The 19,367-nt window shown below is 36.5% G+C and overlaps 1 protein-coding gene, 1 long non-coding RNA gene and 1 pseudogene across 2 annotated transcripts; 1 reads left to right on the top strand and 2 right to left on the bottom strand.

Moving 5' to 3' along the window:
• Nucleotides 1-2,593: 2,593 nt before the first annotated feature.
• Nucleotides 2,594-9,858, bottom strand: LOC137999463 (uncharacterized). Its single transcript, XM_068845234.1, has 4 exons — nucleotides 9,768-9,858; nucleotides 3,978-4,039; nucleotides 2,940-3,530; nucleotides 2,594-2,790 (listed from the first exon to the last, which is right to left on the bottom strand). The coding sequence occupies exons 2-4, from the start codon at nucleotides 4,006-4,008 to the stop codon at nucleotides 2,594-2,596; spliced, it is 819 nt and encodes a 272-aa protein (XP_068701335.1). The 5' UTR covers nucleotides 4,009-4,039; nucleotides 9,768-9,858.
• Nucleotides 4,215-8,627, bottom strand: LOC137999462 (uncharacterized; annotated as a pseudogene).
• A 4,825-nt stretch (nucleotides 9,859-14,683) lies between the features above and the next one.
• Nucleotides 14,684-18,674, top strand: LOC137998818 (uncharacterized). The gene is made up of 4 exons (XR_011122825.1): nucleotides 14,684-14,813; nucleotides 15,844-15,914; nucleotides 16,438-16,455; nucleotides 17,535-18,674. It is a non-coding gene; the product is annotated as an uncharacterized lncRNA (long non-coding RNA).
• The last annotated feature ends 693 nt before the right edge of the window (nucleotides 18,675-19,367 follow it).

Raw genomic sequence — 19,367 nt, 5'->3', positions numbered from 1 at the left:
GATGACATTATTCCCAAGTCCTGCACTTGATTGCGCAATCCGACGAAAACAATGAAACATGTTTGTTTCTCCGAAATTGAAAGAGAAAAATTTGTTGACTTTTTGCTAAGGGTATCAGAAACAAAGACGAAATAAAACAAAAGCTTATAATTATTTAAATCTCGAGTCGCCACTTGAAAAGGAGATTTTTAGTGATACTTCTTTGGACCAACACTTCGTGCCGTAAATTGTGCTAATAGAAACTAACACTAGTTCGAAAGATTGACAAGTAAGGGAAAGCTTCGAATCGTCAAGAAAGTCAATTGATTTCACTCAGGAAAGATCAGGTAGGCTTCAGGTGTAGGAGACGTGCTAGACCAGGATTAAAAGACATGCTAGACCCGGAACAAAAGTAGAGATAAGCTTACATCTTAGTGAAACTTACTATTTAGCGATGCAATGACTCTCGTTGGTGAAGACACATTTTAAAATTTTTTGTTTCAGTCGGCAAAAAATGTGTCAATAGTTGTTGAGAATCGCCTTAGGAATTGCAAACACCAGTTTATACCTAAGATTTAGAAATCTGTTGTCTCCTATAGCTACAAATGACGCTGTGATGCCATGAAATCAGTTGAACAATTACAAAAGACGATAGCATTGCAATTCTTTCCAAGTAAACGATTAAAAGCATGCAGGGGGTGCTCAAAGTTCACACTTTTCCCAGCTCCGGTTGGAGCAGACAAACACTTCCCTGCAGGACAGATATGCTTGAATTGTTTTCCCCTGATAATCGCGAATTTCGGAATATCCTATGGCCTTAGTAGCCTTACGTTGAAAGTCACGCTTTACTGCATATTTCGGATATTTGATTGACAACTCTATCCCCTGGGGTCTGCGAGGACTCCTCTGATTGGTCTAGCTCAGTGACCTGTTTTTGGATCGCTAAAATTTCGCACCAATCAAGTATGAAAAGTCCTTTGTGTTGCGCGGCATCTACATGAGACAAAAGACTTTTTCGAAAGTCTAGGGATGCTGGAGAGTTTTCCAACATGCCAACTATTGATTTATTGTTTTATACTTTTCCACTTATAGTCATACATGTATTTTAATCAGCAGTGCTCTCTTAGTTCTAAGATACTTAAATTAGGATTCTGGATTTCAGATTTTGGATTCTGGTCTCCAGATTCTGGGATTTAATGCAGTCTGTAAGCTTGCAAATGCAAAAAGTCACCAAAAAATTAGTTCATATGAGTAAAAAGCTAACACCTTCCTATAACGGTAATTAACAGCTTATCACCGAACTGGAGGTGGCTAGTGGTGGATATTTACCGAGCCACAAAGTGGCAAGGTAAATATTCACCACTAGTCACCAACATTGAGGTGAATAGTTGTTTTAGTAGCTCATTTATTCCTGCAAAGATTACAACATTTTCGGGCCCAAATTCCACATGAATTGCTTGGAGGTGGATAGCAAAGGATATCTGGAGTTTGAGTAGCCAATCAGTGTGCACGTTCAACGCTATCCACTGTTTTAGTATATACTAATTATTACTAGAAATACCTACCAATAGAGTGCCAACGAGTAAACACTGGCACAGCTGTGTGCCGAGGGAAAATTAAGAAGTAACCAGAGGATAGACCATTTTTAAAATTGAATCTTTGTTTAAAAAAGCAGTGCAATCTTTGGCTTTTAAAATGTCTAGAAGGATTCAACTTGTGGGGTAGATAACAGGTGAAATATGTCCCTTGCATCACTTTTGACAAAGATGGAACTAAAATCACATGTTCTTCTTTGTTTTAAAATGGCTTTAATAACAGAAGTTGTAACTTTTTTTAATGTATTTAAAAACAGGACTTGTAACGTAGATTGCAAATGTTAGTCCCAATGCGAAATGGTATTACTTTTGTGAAAAATATTTTTAAGAAACAACTTGTTAACAGAGATGACAAATGCAAGCTTGTATCAGAGATCACAATTCAAATCTCACATGCTATTGTTCGTTTTTTTCAAAGGGTATTTAAGAACTAAACTTGTAACAGAGATGACAAATGCAAATGTCACATGCTGTTGTTTGTTTGTTAAAATGCCTTTAAGAAGTAAACTTGCAACAAAGATTACAAATGCAAATCTCACAAGCTATTGTTTTTTAAAAATGTCTTTAAGAACTGAACTTGTAACAGAGATTACAAATGCAAATCTCACAAGCTATTGTTTTTTAAAAGTATCTTTAAGAAGTGAACTTGTAATAGAGAATTCAAATGCAAATCTCACATGCTATTGTTTTTTATGTCTTTAACAACTAAACTTGTAACACAGATTCCAAATGCAAATCTCACATTCTATGTTTTTTTTGAAATGGCTTTAACAACTCAACTTGTAACAGAGATTCCAAATGCAAATCTCACATGCTATTGTTTGTTTTGTAAAATGTCTTGAAGAACTTAACTTGTAACAGAGATTACAGATGCAAATTCCACATGCTATACATTGTCTTTCGCAATGTTAAAATATTGCATGTCTGTGTTTTAACTTACTTTTAGAACGCAAATTTCAACGTAATTTATAGTAGCTTCATGGCAAGAAGGCTCATTAACTGATCATTCTATAGTGTCATTACGGCAGTCCATGTGAAACAGATGTGACCTCGGTTATGCTATTTTTGTGGACATTATAGGTGAAGTGGATATCCGTAAGGTCCATGAGCAGGGCTTCAATGGCTTCTGAGTTACTCATAAGGGAAACATCTGGAGACACAACCAGAAGACTTTCAATGGCATCTGTGAATGCTGTTAGCCACATTTCTTTTCCATCTATTTGTTAGTAATATTTTAAAAAATACAACCACACTTTTGAATTTTCGGAACATGTTTCGATGTTTCAAACATCATCTTCAGCCATAGTGAGTGTAACAGAAGATAATTCGTATATATATCTATCAATACAATGATTCTTTGTAGACCATCTATTTGTACTTTTACTTGTACAGATGCATCTCTCTTGCAGTCACTCTGACACTGCCGCACTCCAAAGTTCCTGCATTTAATATATTTTTGATGGGAGTTCTCCGTTATTTTCTTTTTACAAGCTTGGCAAGCCACGAATACACTTAGGTTGTTAACAAACTTGAACATCTCGACTTGAACTTCTTTTTCTGGGTTTTCCAGTAGTGTAGGTCCTTGCACAGACTGAAGTTGTTTACTGGCTTCTTTGAAGGTCGTTGATGGTGTTGTTGCCAAGTGGGTGCTGCCTTTGAAGTGCTTGATGTTCAGGTTTTGGAATTCATATGTTGTCCCATTTTTGACCTTGTTGATGAGCTCATCCCAAATGTGAATTTCAGCTGTTCCTGTTTCGTCTTCTAAGACACGATCCTCTTTGACGAGTGTGATTTTTTGAGTATATTTCACTTCAACTGGCTTGGGTTGTTCATTGCCTAATGAAATGGTTGCTGTGACATTGATTTTCTGGTTAATCTTTAGAGTTGGTACCTGTTCTAGAGTGATTGTAACAGCAGGCTGCACTGAAGAGGAGGATGATACAGATGCGGCAATGTCTGGAGAATAATCAAAGTCAATGTCGAATGCTGGTGCAGACCTTACAACTGACTGTTGGTTGAAGATAATGTCCTTGTTAGAATCATTGTTCTTAGTATTTGACAGCAGCACAGGGGGTTTGGATTCCTTATGTTCAATGAAGGTTGAGTGACTTGGGATATTAAATCCAACTACATGCTGTACTTTGGAGGGACTTGTTTGCAGATGGAACTCAAACCAATCTGTTTTCTTTGAGCGCTTTACAGGGCTTAAATTATGTCAAATAGGAAATGAATAACTGTAGACTGTGTGTTTAGCATCTATTCACCAGTTTGCTCACCTGTGGCATGGAAAAATTATATAGATTGTTTGAAGGCTCAAATTTTGATAATGTTTGCATTAGTTGCATTTCCTACTGCCCTCCCTCACCCCATCCCCCGCAAACCCCTTATAATAATAACACTTACCTGAGTTAAGGTGTGGCGTACGCTTTGACATTTTCTCACAAAGAATCTGTTAAAAAAGATATCTACTAAGGTTAAGTACAGTGTAGCAGTTTTAAATAAATATATGCCATTATAACAAGCTAAAATTCTCTAGCCTCTAGATTATCTTGAGGCAAGGTTAATGTTGGTTAATTAAACTTTAATTGTAAAAAGTGCTTTTATTGGATTGATTTTTGATATATTTTGAGCAACCGGATTCTACAATAAACTCTGCAAAGTAAGTTTGGCTAAACCATCTAGCCGCTTTTCTTCTTTAAGTCTGTAATGTAAATTACACATTTTACGGGGTGCTTGCAGTCTCTCCAGGGTCATAGGTTCTACAATCAGGTCTTCAAGTTTTTTAACTCTACTAAGTGCAACGTATGTCATTCCTGAAGATTTTTCTGAAGGACCAAGATCAACCCAGGCTTTCTTTAGCGTTAAACCTTGACTCTTGTGGATGCTAACTTAAGGGGTAATTGTTGTCTTTCACATTTCTTTGATATGTTTTGAGAAACCTGTGTTATTGGACAGATTGGAACACATCTTGGAAATCTAGGAGAAAGAGTAGGGCCATTATAATCCTCATCAAACTGTACGAGAACACTAATTGGTAGTGTCGGGGGAGTCTGGTCATGTGGATAAACAAAATCTAATACTGTTCCTAGGGTGCCATTACAAAGTCCAACTTCAGTCCAGATGTTCATAGTTAGCATCACTCTCGCTCCTTTTGCTAAGTAAATCACAGGCTTTAGGCCTCCCATTTCATCTGAGCTAAGGTTCTGTGCACCACCAGAGTGACGAGCTTTTATAGTTGCTATTGGATGATTAAGAGCTTTTAATTTGGCAATGTTGATCTCTGCAACGCTAGACTTGAGATACGATGGTCTTATTGATGACATTTTAAACTCCTGGATATTTGATACACGGTCTGGAGTTCTGGAAAGTAATGTATGCCAATCAGCTGGTGTGGATTCACCATTACATGCTCTGAGAAGAAGATCCCTAAAAAGGTGCTGCTCACTACTGTTACCATCAACTCTGTGGTTAAGAATCAATGGAATTACTGTTTTAAACTGTTGATACATGAGATAGCCCTGAATTTGCTTATCTGTTTTGGGCATTGAATGGTAAAGTGGTTTATCACCAACAGGGGGTAACTGTGCTATATCACCTACAACAATAACAGAAAGACAACCAAAACTCTGATTTGCCAGGCCTGTTGCTTGCCGGCATCTAGAATCTATCCAGCCAAGCAAACTTTGACCAACAAAAGAATATTCATCTATTATCAAATACTTAACATTTTTAGATTACTTTGAAGCTGTTGTAGTGCTATTCCTTTTAGTTCAGTGAGTCTTTTTGAGCCAATTGGCAATTTGAGAAATGAATGCAAGGTTACACCATTCACATTAAAAGATGCTTTTCCAGTGTAAGCTAGCACCTTGCATTTTGTTTGGAGTACATTTCTAATTGCATCAATAAGATAACTTTTCCCTGACCCTGCAATACCTTTAATTAGGAGAAGTAGAGGTTCTTTGTCACTTCTGTGAAAGTGATCACAAACTATGTTATATGCCAATCTTTGGTTTACACTAAAGCTTGAAATATTTACTATCCTTGCTGGCATTTGCCACTGAGGATTATTCAGAGATTTTTGATTCACTAACCAAGATACTACAGAATTTAGTTGCTCTTCATCTAAGCACTCAGTAACAGTGTGCCAATATCCTTTAGGAGCTAAGACAGAACTTTCTGCATCATTAGCATTGTTTTGAATATTCAATTCAGACATAAACATCCATTCTTCTTTTTCCTCTTCGTCATCATTTTCTGTTTCAAAATTGTCTGTTTCTAGCTTGATAGATGCCTTTAAGGTTTGTAACTTGATTTCCCAGTCAGGAACTAGAGCCTTGCCACTGTTACTACTGAGAAAATCCGTCCAAAATGTTTTGAATGTTTCATTGCACTGTTCAGCATTATTCCAGGCATCATCTGGTGTATGCTCCCAAGGTTTATATTTAAGTAGTTGATATTTACAAAAAAAGCCCATAGTGTTGATTTTGAGGATTTGACGAATAGTTTGGATATGTTTTAACAATTACTGGTCGTTTTCTTTTTTCTAGTTTTGAGCCCTTCTTAATGTATGTGGATGTGAATTGTACAAAGTTGCATTCTAGTACACTTGGAAATGATTTAATATATTTCCTTCGCTCAGCATATATATCAAGCATGGATGGGGCAGTACAACATTCCTCATCCCTTACCATTTGAATTCTTCTTGAGCCATCTAGAGATGCATTTATCACTTCATAAGAAGCACTTACACACTTAAGAGAGAGCAAATGATGCATGACCTCTTGAATTGAATAGTCCCTTTGTCCGACAGATTTGATCATTATCTGTTTGAACGTGTTATGAAAGTCACTTGTGTCTGAAAGCTTCTGAACAACTGTACTGAATGCATTATTGACAACAGAAGATGCTTTTTCCCCTTTCGATGTGTACTTAACAAGATAATTTTATTGTAAACATGCTTGGTAGTCCACAATAATTTGGATATCACAATTTGCTCTCCATCCCTGAAGCTGCAATGGTTGATGACGATTTAATCTACAGTCATTTCGTTTAGTGACAATAACTGCTTTATACTTTGGTTGACCTGATTTTGTATGGACAGGTTCAAAATCTATCCTAGTTTTTTTACAGTTATCAAATAGAAAATTAATCCTGCAGCACAACTCAGAACTGTCTTTTTGCCTAAGGCAATATTTAGTACTGCATAATGTATGCCTTTGAACAGAATTCAATAGATTTACATAGTCGTCTTCCATTTTTTCTTCTTTTAAGGAAAGATATGGTGTTTGACATGGATGAGAATTTGGCTTGGACCAACCTTCATCTGGAACAAGGATTCCAAGTAGTTAATAAAAAGTCAACATATTGGCAAACAGTTTCCTCAGCTTTTTGCCCTCTTCTTTCCTTGTTTTTTAGTTCTTGTAGTTCTTCATTTGATATGTTTGTTTGGTGTTCTTTGATATATTTTGAAGCTAAAAAACCTTGCAGTGCAAATGCTGTAAGTTCACAAAGCCCTGGATCATTCTGCAATTTTGCAACTCCATGACAATGAATTGATCCCCTCTGAACAGCATATTCATATCGGTACCAATACCAAGAAGCCTGTAATGATTTCTTCAGCCAAAACTTCACAAAGCGATCTGTTCGCTCAGTAAAAAACCAGTCAATGAGATGTGGATTGTCAATAACATGTTTTTGTCTCATTTTTGGACTGATATCTCCACAGTGGTCATTACTTAAAAGATTATGAAATTCTGGCCAATGGTACTCTGCACAAGACAACGTGAAAAAAATTGTAGGAGGTCCTACTTGAGCAATGGTAGCCCGTAAATCCTCTTTTGCTTTGTGCCAGTAGCTATTGCTACCTGTTACATTTTTAGCATAATGCATAAGTTTGCACATCAAAGTTGACTGATTATTCGACTGAAGCATCGGTTTAAGTTGTTCCACAATCAGCTTTGCATCACTAGGGTTTTGTTTCAAAAAAAATACTCCCTTGACCAAGACGTCTATGCCTTTGAATCATATTAAAAGCCCAATATGCAAATCTGTGGATGGCTTACAAACCTGTAAGTCCAGCCTTCATTAGAATATTCAGCAAATTTAATTAGGGTGTCTTATTTTCTCTGCTAAAGTCACTCCCCGCTTTATAGCAGTGTTTGTAGGGTCTCCTTTAGCATCAGGAAATAGAGTAGGAAATGCCATTGTCACTAGAAATTTGATCTTAAATTCATTCATAGGACTTGTATTTCTATGTGGCCAATTTAATTTATGCTTTTGCAACAACTGATCTGTAATAAGTTGCTTTTGAGGCTTTAAGGTTACTGGATTAAGGACTGTGCTGCTTAATTCTGGCTCTTCATTGAATGGTATTTCATTGACATCAAGGGGACCTCTGTCTGGATCTATATCTTTATTATTCTCGATACAATCAATGTGATGCAGCTCACTTGGGGTGCCGTCAGAGGGCAAGGAGGACAAGCAGTCATAATCTATCGTGATATTTTTGTATACAGGGTTATGCTGAACTAACCAATGTAGCGCACAGCTCACTTTTTCACGCCTTACTGTAAGATCTTTATAAGTATTATCTTTGCCTTTGACAGACACAACTATCACAGGCAGCTGCTTTGGATACCTTGGCAATGAGTTAGCTAGCTCTTGAATATCTTGGGAAAAATTAATGCAGTGGCCTTTGTATGCCTTTTGCCCCCCTGGTTTTGTATAAACAGATATTACTGGGAAAACACGAGCTATAAGCATTTCTTCTAATTGTGTAAGACCCTGCAATTCTTTTGGTACTTGTGAAGGTATCATATTATTGTCAACTGAAAACTTTTTTGTGGCATTTTTGTCACGCACACACCTAGAGCAGACATAAGTAGCTTCCTCTTTATGTTTTACTGACAATGGCCATGCTTCATGGCAGATGTTGCATTTGTAGATTTTGAATTTCAAAGAATTATGGAAATCCCGCATAATTTTTTTTGGCCATTTGTGTGAATGAATTGGTCCATTTGTTTGACTGTCAAATAAGGACAAATATTTTTCCTTGTCCACAAAACCGTTGAAGATATTTTGATCTGTTTCAGTTTCAATGTCTTTCTTTCTCCTGTTGTATTCCCTCACGTATATATTTTGCTTTCCTGGTCTAGCAGGTGTCTCAGTTTCAGATTCATTATTCTTCTTTTTCCTTTTTTACTCTTTTATGTATACATTTTGCTTCTGTTTTTTGGCAAGTTCCTTCTCCACAATACAGTTAAATATATTTTGATCTGCTTGCATTGAGAACTGTTGGAGTGATAAGTGAGGAGCTTAAGTCATTGTTTGTTGTTCAGCAATGCAATCAGTCATGCTGCACATCATGTGGCAACCAAATTATATATAATACAAGTATATTTGTACTCTACATAACCTGCCCAAATATGTAATATGTCACTGAAAACAGCATTGGCAGTCATTGCAGAAAATGACATACAATTGTCTCTGAGCCATAACCACACAGGTTCTCGCACAATGTCAATAGCGCCAAGGTTTCCTCTTTGATTACATGACTCGTAGATAATGTCAAAAAACTCATTCCGTGTAGTAGTATGAAGATGATTACAAAAAACACCGTAACACAGCTCCAGGAAACAATCAACTGCACAGGAAAATTTGCCGTCATTTTTTAAACAGTAATTACTGAAGTGATCCCTGCCAAATGAATAGCTATTTTCCTCAAACAGTTTTGCAGCTTCCGAGTTTTTTATGTTTCCATTTAATGCGTGTGCTTCTTTATTAGAAATTGCAAAGGAATTGAAACTACCATTAGAAGGATAAGGTATACGTCTAGTCAAATATCTCCCGCGGAATCTGAAAATGGTAACATTTTGATATCCACGTGGAAAATCCAAATTAGTCACACCACTAGGGCCCCTACAATGATTTACCACTAACAAAATACACAATAGAAGCATAATAATTGTGAGCTGTTACTTCGGTGCAAGCACTTCAGTAAGTGGACTTTGGACCTTAAGTGAACTTTGGACCCGAGAACTTCTGATGAGATAATTTAGTTGCAAGCTCCGAACCCTGAAATTTTGGAAAAAGAACACTATCCAAATTGATTTGCTAAGTTCCCTTAAGCTTGACAGATAGTGGCTACCTGGTAAACAGAGCTCACGAGTGTATAATATCAATATTTCCACTCACCTTTTCCTGCCTGCTTCACACCTTCGCAAGCCAACAAGAGTACGCCAGAATATGCCAGAAAATGATCGACCATGTGGTCATCTTGTCACCGATCATGATACTCCTGATGTGATTGGTTTAGATTAAAAGATCCCGCGATCCCATTGGCTAACTCGAAAACAATTACCGATGATGTCACTCTTACATTACCTTATATTACCTTATGCTGAATTTCAATTCGAGAAATCTTTTCCCTGTACGTACCAAAATCAACTCGCGCACACTGCTTTATAATGCTGCCGCCTCGTCACCCTCACGTCCTCGCGAGGGTGACTCGTTGGCAATTATCTTAATTTCACAAAAAGGGTTAGTTTTTGTCACAGCTTTGAGACGCAATGTTGGTGTCTCTATTCTTGGCAGTTTGCTTTGAGGAAGTTGCAAGTTCAAATTTCAACTAGCTGGCAGGTGTTTTCATTCACAGAGTTAGATATTTGGACCTGTTCAAAACAACCTTGAACTCTATTGTTTACAATATAAATTTTTGGCATAGTAACTCTACATTGGATAGGATTAGGCTCGATTACCAGCCGCTGTTTCGGGAAATGAGCCAGCAATCACCCCTGAAATCACGGCTGGACATGTGTTGTGAGCCATTGTTAATCTCCACCAATCAGAAACTCGCCTGCACAAATCGGTCAGGCATAAATCATATTTTTTGGCTGCAAAGGTGTTCTTTGACCTGGTCTGTGCAAGCTATACAGTGCTTTTAAGATAGGAAACATCCAAGATTTCAACAACGGAAAGTGTTCAAGAAGCTTGAGAATGGGGATTGTCATTTTTTACCGCATAAATTCAAAAACTTCACTAATTTTCCGGTTGGTTCCAAGGTCCAAATACAGCTTTCAAATCCATTGCTATTGCGATTTCTCGTCAGACTTCGCTAATGTAAGAGCAAGTGTAAAATTCCTCAAGCTCCATTGGAATTACTGCAGACTTTTTGGTGGCAATATTAGAGGGTCAATGAGGGTGACTGAGAGCTGAAGCAGTTGAAGATTTGGTTGAATTCAAGTCACATTGATCATTTAACCACACACTGAAGCTCGTATTATCTGGAAACGTCGCACAGACGTTTTAAGCATTGTTATGTAATTACTGTTTTGTTAAAATCAATGTTTTGGGATGCCTAATGCTATTTCCCCGCAACTATTAACTTTGCATAAATTATATTTGAATTACGTCACAGACACAATCTATTGCTCACGTGCCCAACTGTCTCTTCTCAGGGAGGATAACCGAATTCAAGTGAGCGGCGGAAAATCAAGCCTAGGGTAGGATTTGCTGTGCAAAAAGTATTAAATAACAAATCCACGATATGCTGCTGGCATGATTGTTTGCAAACCTCGGACTATAATCTGTTAGTGTTGTCTCAAGAATGCCTTCATCTACCTAAAACAAAACTCAATAATTATATTCAGGACTGTGAGGGGGTTGAAATATCAAGTTAACTCCACAATTTCGTTAGCATTAACTCAGTGGTGAAAGTCCATTTAATGCAACAACACCTCCGTTTGCCAATACTGGAGTCCCCTTGTAAACTTTCTGATTTGAAGTTAATCACTTCAAATCCAATTGAAGGGCCTTCCAAAATATTGAAGTTATCAATTCCAAGACAACCGTGGGGAAGGTTCAAAATGTAATAATTATTACAGTTCAAGCCATACCATTGGACTTCAGATGTACCGGTACGTAAATTGAACCTTCAACTTGTTTGGAGGAAAGTACCAATAATTCGACTTGTAAATGTCAAGTCCATCCATTTTTAAATTGCACTAGCCAGAATTTTCTCACCCGCAAACTCCCGACAATTTGCGGCCCCATTGTAGTAATTCTGTCAGTAACTCTGTTGAAAATGCAACCCCATTATAGTCAATCCAGTTGTGAAAATGTGACCGCATCCAGCGGCACATCCCCATTAGCCCATTCTTAGGAAGTAACAGCTGAGAAGTTGAACCAGGGACTATCTAGGAACAAATTCAACCCATGGTCAGAGTGTGTTTTGAACTTGTGATCCCTGGATGTCAAGGTAAGTGCCCTAACCAATGGGGCACACCACCTCCGATGATCAGAGAACGCCTATGACCAAATGAACATAACTTGTCTTTCTTTAATACCCACGTTTAATGAATATTTCAGTGCATGAAGTATTAAGCATACCCTTGTTATTACCACATTGTCAATTTTGTGGCTCGGTTTCTAATACCTTGAGATCTATTTTGCTGTGTAGCTTTTCTCTGGCATTCCATTTGTGTGTTGATTGCTGCATTTCTACCCATCAAGAAATAAGAAGAGGCCACTTTGGATAGTGGAAGCTGCAATTAGATTTGTTAATTTTTCAAATTATAGCTAAGGAGGTCTGTTTGAATGTGCCAAAAGTACCTGCTTGTTGCTCATGGTTATCCTTAACCTTTGCACTCAAAAGACAGGTCCATGGGAACCAGGAAAATTTTAATTTTTTTCATCTAAAACAAGGGGTTGACCTGTACATGCTTAAATGCAGCACTAATAGTAATAATATTACTCTGTATAATTATCATACATCTAGCATTAAATGTATTTGTTTGTGTTTTTGAATGGTTTTGTTCTGCAGATGGCATTATCTACAATGAAAGGTATGTTATGAATTTACCTTGTGATGTCACTGTAGAAAGCTGAGTTTATTAACCCATTGACTCCTGGGAGTGAACTTAACAGATTTTACTCCATCTAATGCCAGCAAATGTTACTTCTCTAGGGGTGTCTTTTGGTTTAACGCCACATTTCAAAAGCAAAATCGATGATCATGTTTAGATCACTTCATGAAGACATTGTCAAAGTGCATTTTAATTAATGTTAGGGTTTTTTTTATTTTTTTTATTTTTTTTATTTTATTTTTACTTCATTCGTCACAAATACAACAATTACAACACAAGTAAAAACATATAGGAAGTAGCTAAAACAGCTGCGCATTTGCTGTTGTTAGCATTAATTATCAGTTAATTATATATATTCACAATAATAATTAATTAATAATTAATTAATGATTAATTAAATTACAATGACATTACATTGACGCTTACTATTAGTATTGTAGAGTGGAAAATTGTCTGTCCATTTTCTATAAAAAGTTTCTAAATCATTATTCTTAGTTGCAATATATTTTTCTGTTTGATATTTAATTAAATTTGAAACCTTCAAGATTTGGACGTACACCCTTCCTCCTGCAATCCCAAATATGTATTTTACCAATTAATATTAAATAGTTTAGTTTATTTTAATGTTAGGGTTGATAGAATCTGCATTTGATTCCTTCAAACAGTATGTCAAAAACGAGTGCGAGTGTTTCATCAGCGGTTCCAAACACCGAGAAACAGATGAAAGCATGACACCATATGCAGAGTGCTTTTATTGTTTCGAGGTGTTAATTTCGATGTGTAACATTTAGAATGTACGAGAACCTTGTTTCAGTAGCATGTATGTTCAGCTTCCGACACGACCTTGACTATAGCGGAACCTAGAGATTTTTTTGGAGTGATTTAAAGACAGAAGTGATGCTTTTTACCTCAAGATTCCCTTTTTTTTTTTTCTTTTTTTGTCATTGTCCTTTAGGTTTTTTTAAACTTAAACCATTGTAGTTTCCTATAGCCAGATATAATTAACATGTGAAGTTGGTCTTCTGCCCCTGTATACATTACCGTTGAACCAGGTGAACTCCAGTGCACAGTTCCATGAGCCTGTGGCACTAAGAGCGCAACCGGCTTACTTGTGTGGGATTTTATTGAACTTTCTAGAACAACTGTTTGGTGATACCTTAAGCCATTGACTCCCAGGGGTTCCCCATTGACGAGTAAAATCGTCTGGCATTAGACAGAGTAAAATACTAAGTCTGGCCGGTTTGGACGTCAAAGGGTCAATTATTTACACTGCCTTATTATAACATCCTTGTTCCCAGGGTCTCTCTTCTCTGCCACCATCAATAATTATTGAGGCACAGAGGAGAGACCCTAAGAACAGGGTTGGTATGATTAGCCTTTGTGACTTTCTTAATTCTTGGGTTGCACGTCACTTACAGTAAGTGAAAACATAAAATCGCTTACCATTTAAGAAATTGAGTCAAGAAATGGAATTGTTATAGACAAGGAATAAATAAGCAACCGGTCCAAGTCTCAGGGCTGTGCAATATTCCATACTTGAGTTATTCGGCGAAATTTATCACTCAAATTTGTAGAGTTTAGCATGGAGGGGCCGTGTTGGTGTACTGCTGAAGTACACCAACATGGCGGCTGGAAACCTGTAGAAACATCTGGAATTTAGTTTGGCTGTCTTTCTGCTGTATGATGAGCTAGCAAACATTCATATAGACACGTCTCCAAGTATATTGGCTGTTTAGGCCACAAAACCCCAAGGGAAATCTACACTGTGTGTTTTTATGCAACTGGCTTGTTTTTCGAAACCCACCAACATATCACGCACTGTGAAAACCTCTGAAATTCAAACTGCTCTATTTTCGAAACTAAGCATGGAACCGAGCTGAAAACATGCAAACAGATATATTTTTAAAACGTCTTGTAGCTGATTAAGATAAAAACTCAAGAGGCTCTTGAGTTTTGTATTTTACTTTTTTGTGACGTGACGTGCAACCCAAGAATGTGTGTGAATAAGTGTCAGTTGTTAGTTGTGATAAGATCATCCAAAAAAATAAATGAACAAGAATGAAATGATTAATCTTGAAGTTAATTGATCATTATTTTAGGATTATAGTAAATAGATTTCACAACAACTTTAATTAATAATTGGTTTGTGTGAAGTTGCCTAACTATTGAAAAGAAAAATATAACATATTGTCTAATAAAGCAATAGTGTTTGATGATCTTCTTTTTTTTCATCATTGATATTGTGCAGCCAATGTTGAGGTGCTCCCAGCCACTTGCAACAAACATGTGCAAGGAAGATTGACTATGGAAATAATTCCCAAGACATCGAAAGATGTAGGATGAAGGCTCACCTTTTTGAGATAGTATTTGTTTCAAGGTACATATTTGTATGATTTGAGATATCTTGATGAATTATTTATGTAGTAAGGTTTGTGCTGCAACCAGGTCAACAATAGGAAATACAGTAGCTTGATGCCACTCAGGTTTGGATCCTATCACCTCAACAACCTTTTCCACTTTAATTATTCTCCAAAATTGTCCCAAATGTATTGTTGTTGTTTCAACTTTATTTCAAGTGAAAATTAACTTTTTTATAAATTATATTCACTTTGAAATGAGGGAGAAGGGGTCGTAGTTTGAACCATGACCCAAAAATGAAAATTACTTTACATCACTGTTTTCAAAGAAATATCTCAATGCAAAGCATTCTATGATGTCAATCCAGTATTAAACCCATTCCTCTCCCTTGTACAGTCACAGATCAAAGGACAACCATATTGTACACTTTTTACATGTAGGTGCCTCTAAATGGTGACTTTGAAGGAGATAGTTAAGCGAACCAAAGAATTACGTGTATGTTAGAGCAGTACAGAGAATTGTTGAGCATGAAGGGTTTTTTGGAGGCGATAGAAAGTTTAAAAAGTTGAAAATCAAAGACTAGACAGTTGACACTGCAGTGTAGTGTCTGTCAGGAATGATCAAACGCTATCACAAGAGTCCTATTATATGCTCACTGGTGAATATGCTAAAAAAGGATAGCCTGTTTCCACTAATAGTGAATAGTGTCCTCTTCAAATATGTGTGTATGTCACAGGTCAGTGTTCTTTTACTATTTTTTTACATTGACAACCCTGACTGCATGTGTTCAAGAACAGTTTGAAAAGTGTTAGGGTTGATGATGTGCCATGATGAGCATGACATGTGATATCTACAAACTTTATTGCAACTGATGAAACACCTTTGCACAGTTTAACTGAAGGGCATCAAGCAAGCACGTAAATAAACAGTCTCTGCATATACATAATATAGATGAACTGTCAAGTATCTCTTAAGAAATTGAAGTTATAATGTGTTCATGCTAAAATAAACATATTCATTTTTTCTGTCCCCTACATTGTACAATGTAGCCGAACTTGATGTTAGATCTAAGGACTTGAGATGTATGGAGAGATCAGAGATGTTGCATTGGTTGAGCCAGGTACATGTGTTGCTAAAATATCAATATTACTATAAAGATATGGACTGTAGAGTGTTTTTGCTCATGTGACCAGCAGCAATATTTCCATACTAAAACAAAAGGAGGAATTTGCATAAAACTGGAGTTCAATTTCCAAATGGATATTTCACTCCCCCAACATGGCTGCTGTTTCTTTGTTTTGCTCCTCCAACATGGTTGCCATGACGTCATGTGGAAACATTCTATTAGTGGAGGGTTGTGTTCCCGTGAGGAATAAATCAATGATGAAATGATATATAAAATGGATCATATATGAACTGCGGAAAAAATGTCTGAGATGGCTCTATGACAAAGTACCTTAAAGAGAGCTCAAGGAGACATCCTTTAAAAAAACATTCATATCCTTGATTGAATTTAATTTTTATTCCACCAAGTTTTACTTTTAATGTTTAATGTTTGTAAGTCCTGTTTTATCTCTATTCTTCGTATCAGGAAAATAGATAATATGTTTCATCTGTGTTACTGTTTTTTTGTTCTTATGCAGGAAAGGCAGTAGTATATTGTAAGTATGGCTACACATGCAGAAATAGATTGAGACAACTGAGAGTGAGTGTTAATAGATTGTACTGTCTAACACCAGACAATTTTACCATCCTTAAGGGCGTTTGAGGTGTGAATGGGTTAAGACAAACAATGAGTTCCTTTGATGGAGCACAGTAACACTGTTTCTGATAAGTGACTGTTGATAATTGTATTGTTGCAACTGGTTACATTGAATGGATTATTGTTGTTATTATTATTGTTATTATTATTATTATTATTATTATTATTATTATTATTATCATTATTATTATTATTATTGTAATTATAACTGAGTGTTGTCTTTTTTTTTGTTGAGCCAATACATCTTTGAATGTCACCAAGAGTTCACTCATAAGTAAATGTGTTTAGTTGGTTTATGAAAAAATCTATTCGGTTGTCTTTTTTTGTTTACAAAGCTTTCAGAAATTTAGCATGATTAATACGTTTGACCACAATATTGTTTCCCCTGACATTGTACTATTTTTCTATAAATGAAATGAATGTTTATACATTTAAAGTCCGGGCCACAGGCAAAGGAGTGAGGTGATCCTCGCACTTTAAGTGGAAAATTTTAGCAATTATTGTCTGTTATAGTCAGCTGAAAAATTCAGATGGCTCCAATGGCATTTGCACTGATGACCTCTGTGATACTGGTACAATGCTCCGACCAACTGACCTAACCTACTCTGTGGCTTCATAGCTCAGTTGGTAGATAATTGAACTGGAATCCCATTGGAGGCACCTGAATTTTTCAGGTGACTGTAAGAGACAAAATAGCTAAAATTGTGTAGTTGAAGTGCAAGCATCATCTCACTCCATATTTCCCCATAGTTGTGGTAAAACAGCCAAGAGGATCCAGCAACCATAAAATGTAGTGTTTTCATGTGGGAGATCCACCATTTTGAATTAAAAGTGAAGTATTAATCAGAGTTGCACCAATGTGTGTATGGGTTGTCTGGGCATCCAAAGCTTTAATCATGTAAGTTACGTAGTAACTATGGATGACATATGTCCACATATCTCAAGTCCATCTTTTGTTGTATGTGGCCATTTCTTTAGACACAGCTGCAGTTATGAAGTATACTTATGGAAGAGTGATGACTTCTGATCAGAGATCACATGGTCAGTGTACTGAAGTGAACCTGTTTGGATTGTAAGTGTAAGGTGTGTGATGTATGGTTTGTACTAAAAGGGTCAAAATTTTCTTTGATATTGTGGTGTCACATATGAGAGGCTAAGATCAGTATTGGATTGGAACCTGGTTACTAAATAAATTTACAAACTCTTGCCATAACAAGGTTAATTGAACTTGATATTGTGGGTAGCCATGCAGTAACCCAGTTATTTCTTGTTGATGCCAGCTGCAATCACTTATGTCCAAAAATGACGCTAATTAGATGCACCCCTAATTTTGACAACCAGCACGAAGTGTCTCTTTAAGTCTAAGCTACCTATTTCCAACAATTGGGCAAGGGGAAAGGTAAGCTTTATTTTTAGCTGTGGGTAAACACAGCTGTTTATCTTTACTTGACAAGCAGCATTTGGGGGACACTTGGTGACATCCATAATTGTCTGTATTCCAAGACAGAAGTGATGTTGAAGTTGTGATGAAGAGCAAGGGGACACTTTGTGACGCTTATTGCAATTTGCGTGCACATATTTGCACTCCATAGTCATATTGATAAGCCCCTTTTGTTTGAAGGGTGGATAGCACTATCCACCCGATAACTCAATTGGTTAAACTACTCTTTACCCACTGGATAGGGTTACCATTATCCACCTATTGAATGGCCAAGGCCAGGTGGATGTCAACTCAGATTGTTTGGTGATCATAGTGGTAGCTGGTACACCTTTTTAACAGCCAAGGGCATTTTGTTTTATATGTGAACTTGTCATCATATTATTTGTATTTTATTGTAGAGGTAGTTTTCTTTGTTGTTTCAATTTTCAATAAAGCTTGTCAAAAAGACATCAACTGGTTGAAACAGTAATGTCTTGGTTTAATGGTAGTCAAAAGCATGTAAATGAAGGCTGCCAGGTGCAATTCAATTTGCACTTTAGATCAAGGATAAAGCCTTAGTGCTTTTAATGCCTGATAGACATTATACGCTACATTATCTTAATGTTGATAGTGTATCTGAAAATTGATGTATATTATTGACTTGAAGGTGTTGTCCATCCACCTCCTGAAGAATAATGCATGACTTATTAAACCTGTTTCTAATGAATCACTTGTGTGTATTAATTTGCTTCCCATTTTGTGCAAGGTTACAGACAAATGATTGTAAAGTTTAAGAAATAATTATTATAAGCTCTCTTTTTAGCCTGTCAACTAGTAATAGGGAACTTTTGAATGAAATCTCCATACCTTTATCTAGGTTTGCCTGTTTCGTTAAATTGCTGATTTATGAAGTTCATGTTATGGCATGCAAGAGTGCTTTGTTGTAAATAATAATAATAATAATAATAATATTATTATTATTATTATTTACTTAAGGAGAGATTTGCTGTTTAAATTATTATTTTCTTCCCAACTTTCGTGGCCATGGGGTAATGGAGTTTTTGACTATTATTACAAATCAGTCATTTCCTGGAGGTTTATTTTTTCCTGGCTGTAAATGACATAAATTATGCCAGTAGCCTCAAGGGGAAAGTTTGATGAATTGGAGTTTTTGTTAAAATCAATGGGAGCATGAAATTGATTTGCAAAAGGGGCTTTTAAGGGAGCAATAGGCAACTTTCACAATGGCGTCGTTTGACTATAACTACCAGAATTCAGTTTGTTTTTCTTCCCTTATTTAGATGTTGTATTCCCAGTGGGGTAACCACAACAATAGCTCTAATTAGCATGAGACAAGGAAAACCTGAAGGATTGTGGTACTTGTAGTCAAA

Source organism: Montipora foliosa, chromosome 4, assembly GCF_036669935.1.
Source record: "Montipora foliosa isolate CH-2021 chromosome 4, ASM3666993v2, whole genome shotgun sequence".
Lineage (NCBI taxonomy): Eukaryota > Metazoa > Cnidaria > Anthozoa > Scleractinia > Acroporidae > Montipora > Montipora foliosa.
The sequence above is the reverse complement of the archived record's forward strand: the minus strand, read 5'-3'. Positions and strand labels throughout refer to the sequence as shown.

Bases quoted from the DNA above. Each gene is read 5' to 3' on its own strand.
- LOC137999463 (XM_068845234.1), bottom strand. From the start codon at position 4,008: ATGTCAAAGCGTACGCCACACCTTAACTCAG. The intron at 3,531-3,977 runs GTAAGTGTTATT...ATTATTCTCCAG, and splicing joins TACGCCACACCTTAACTCAG to ACATTGCCGCATCTGTATCA. The intron at 2,791-2,939 runs GTCTACAAAGAA...ACTAACAAATAG, and splicing joins AGTAAAAGTACAAATAGATG to ATGGAAAAGAAATGTGGCTA.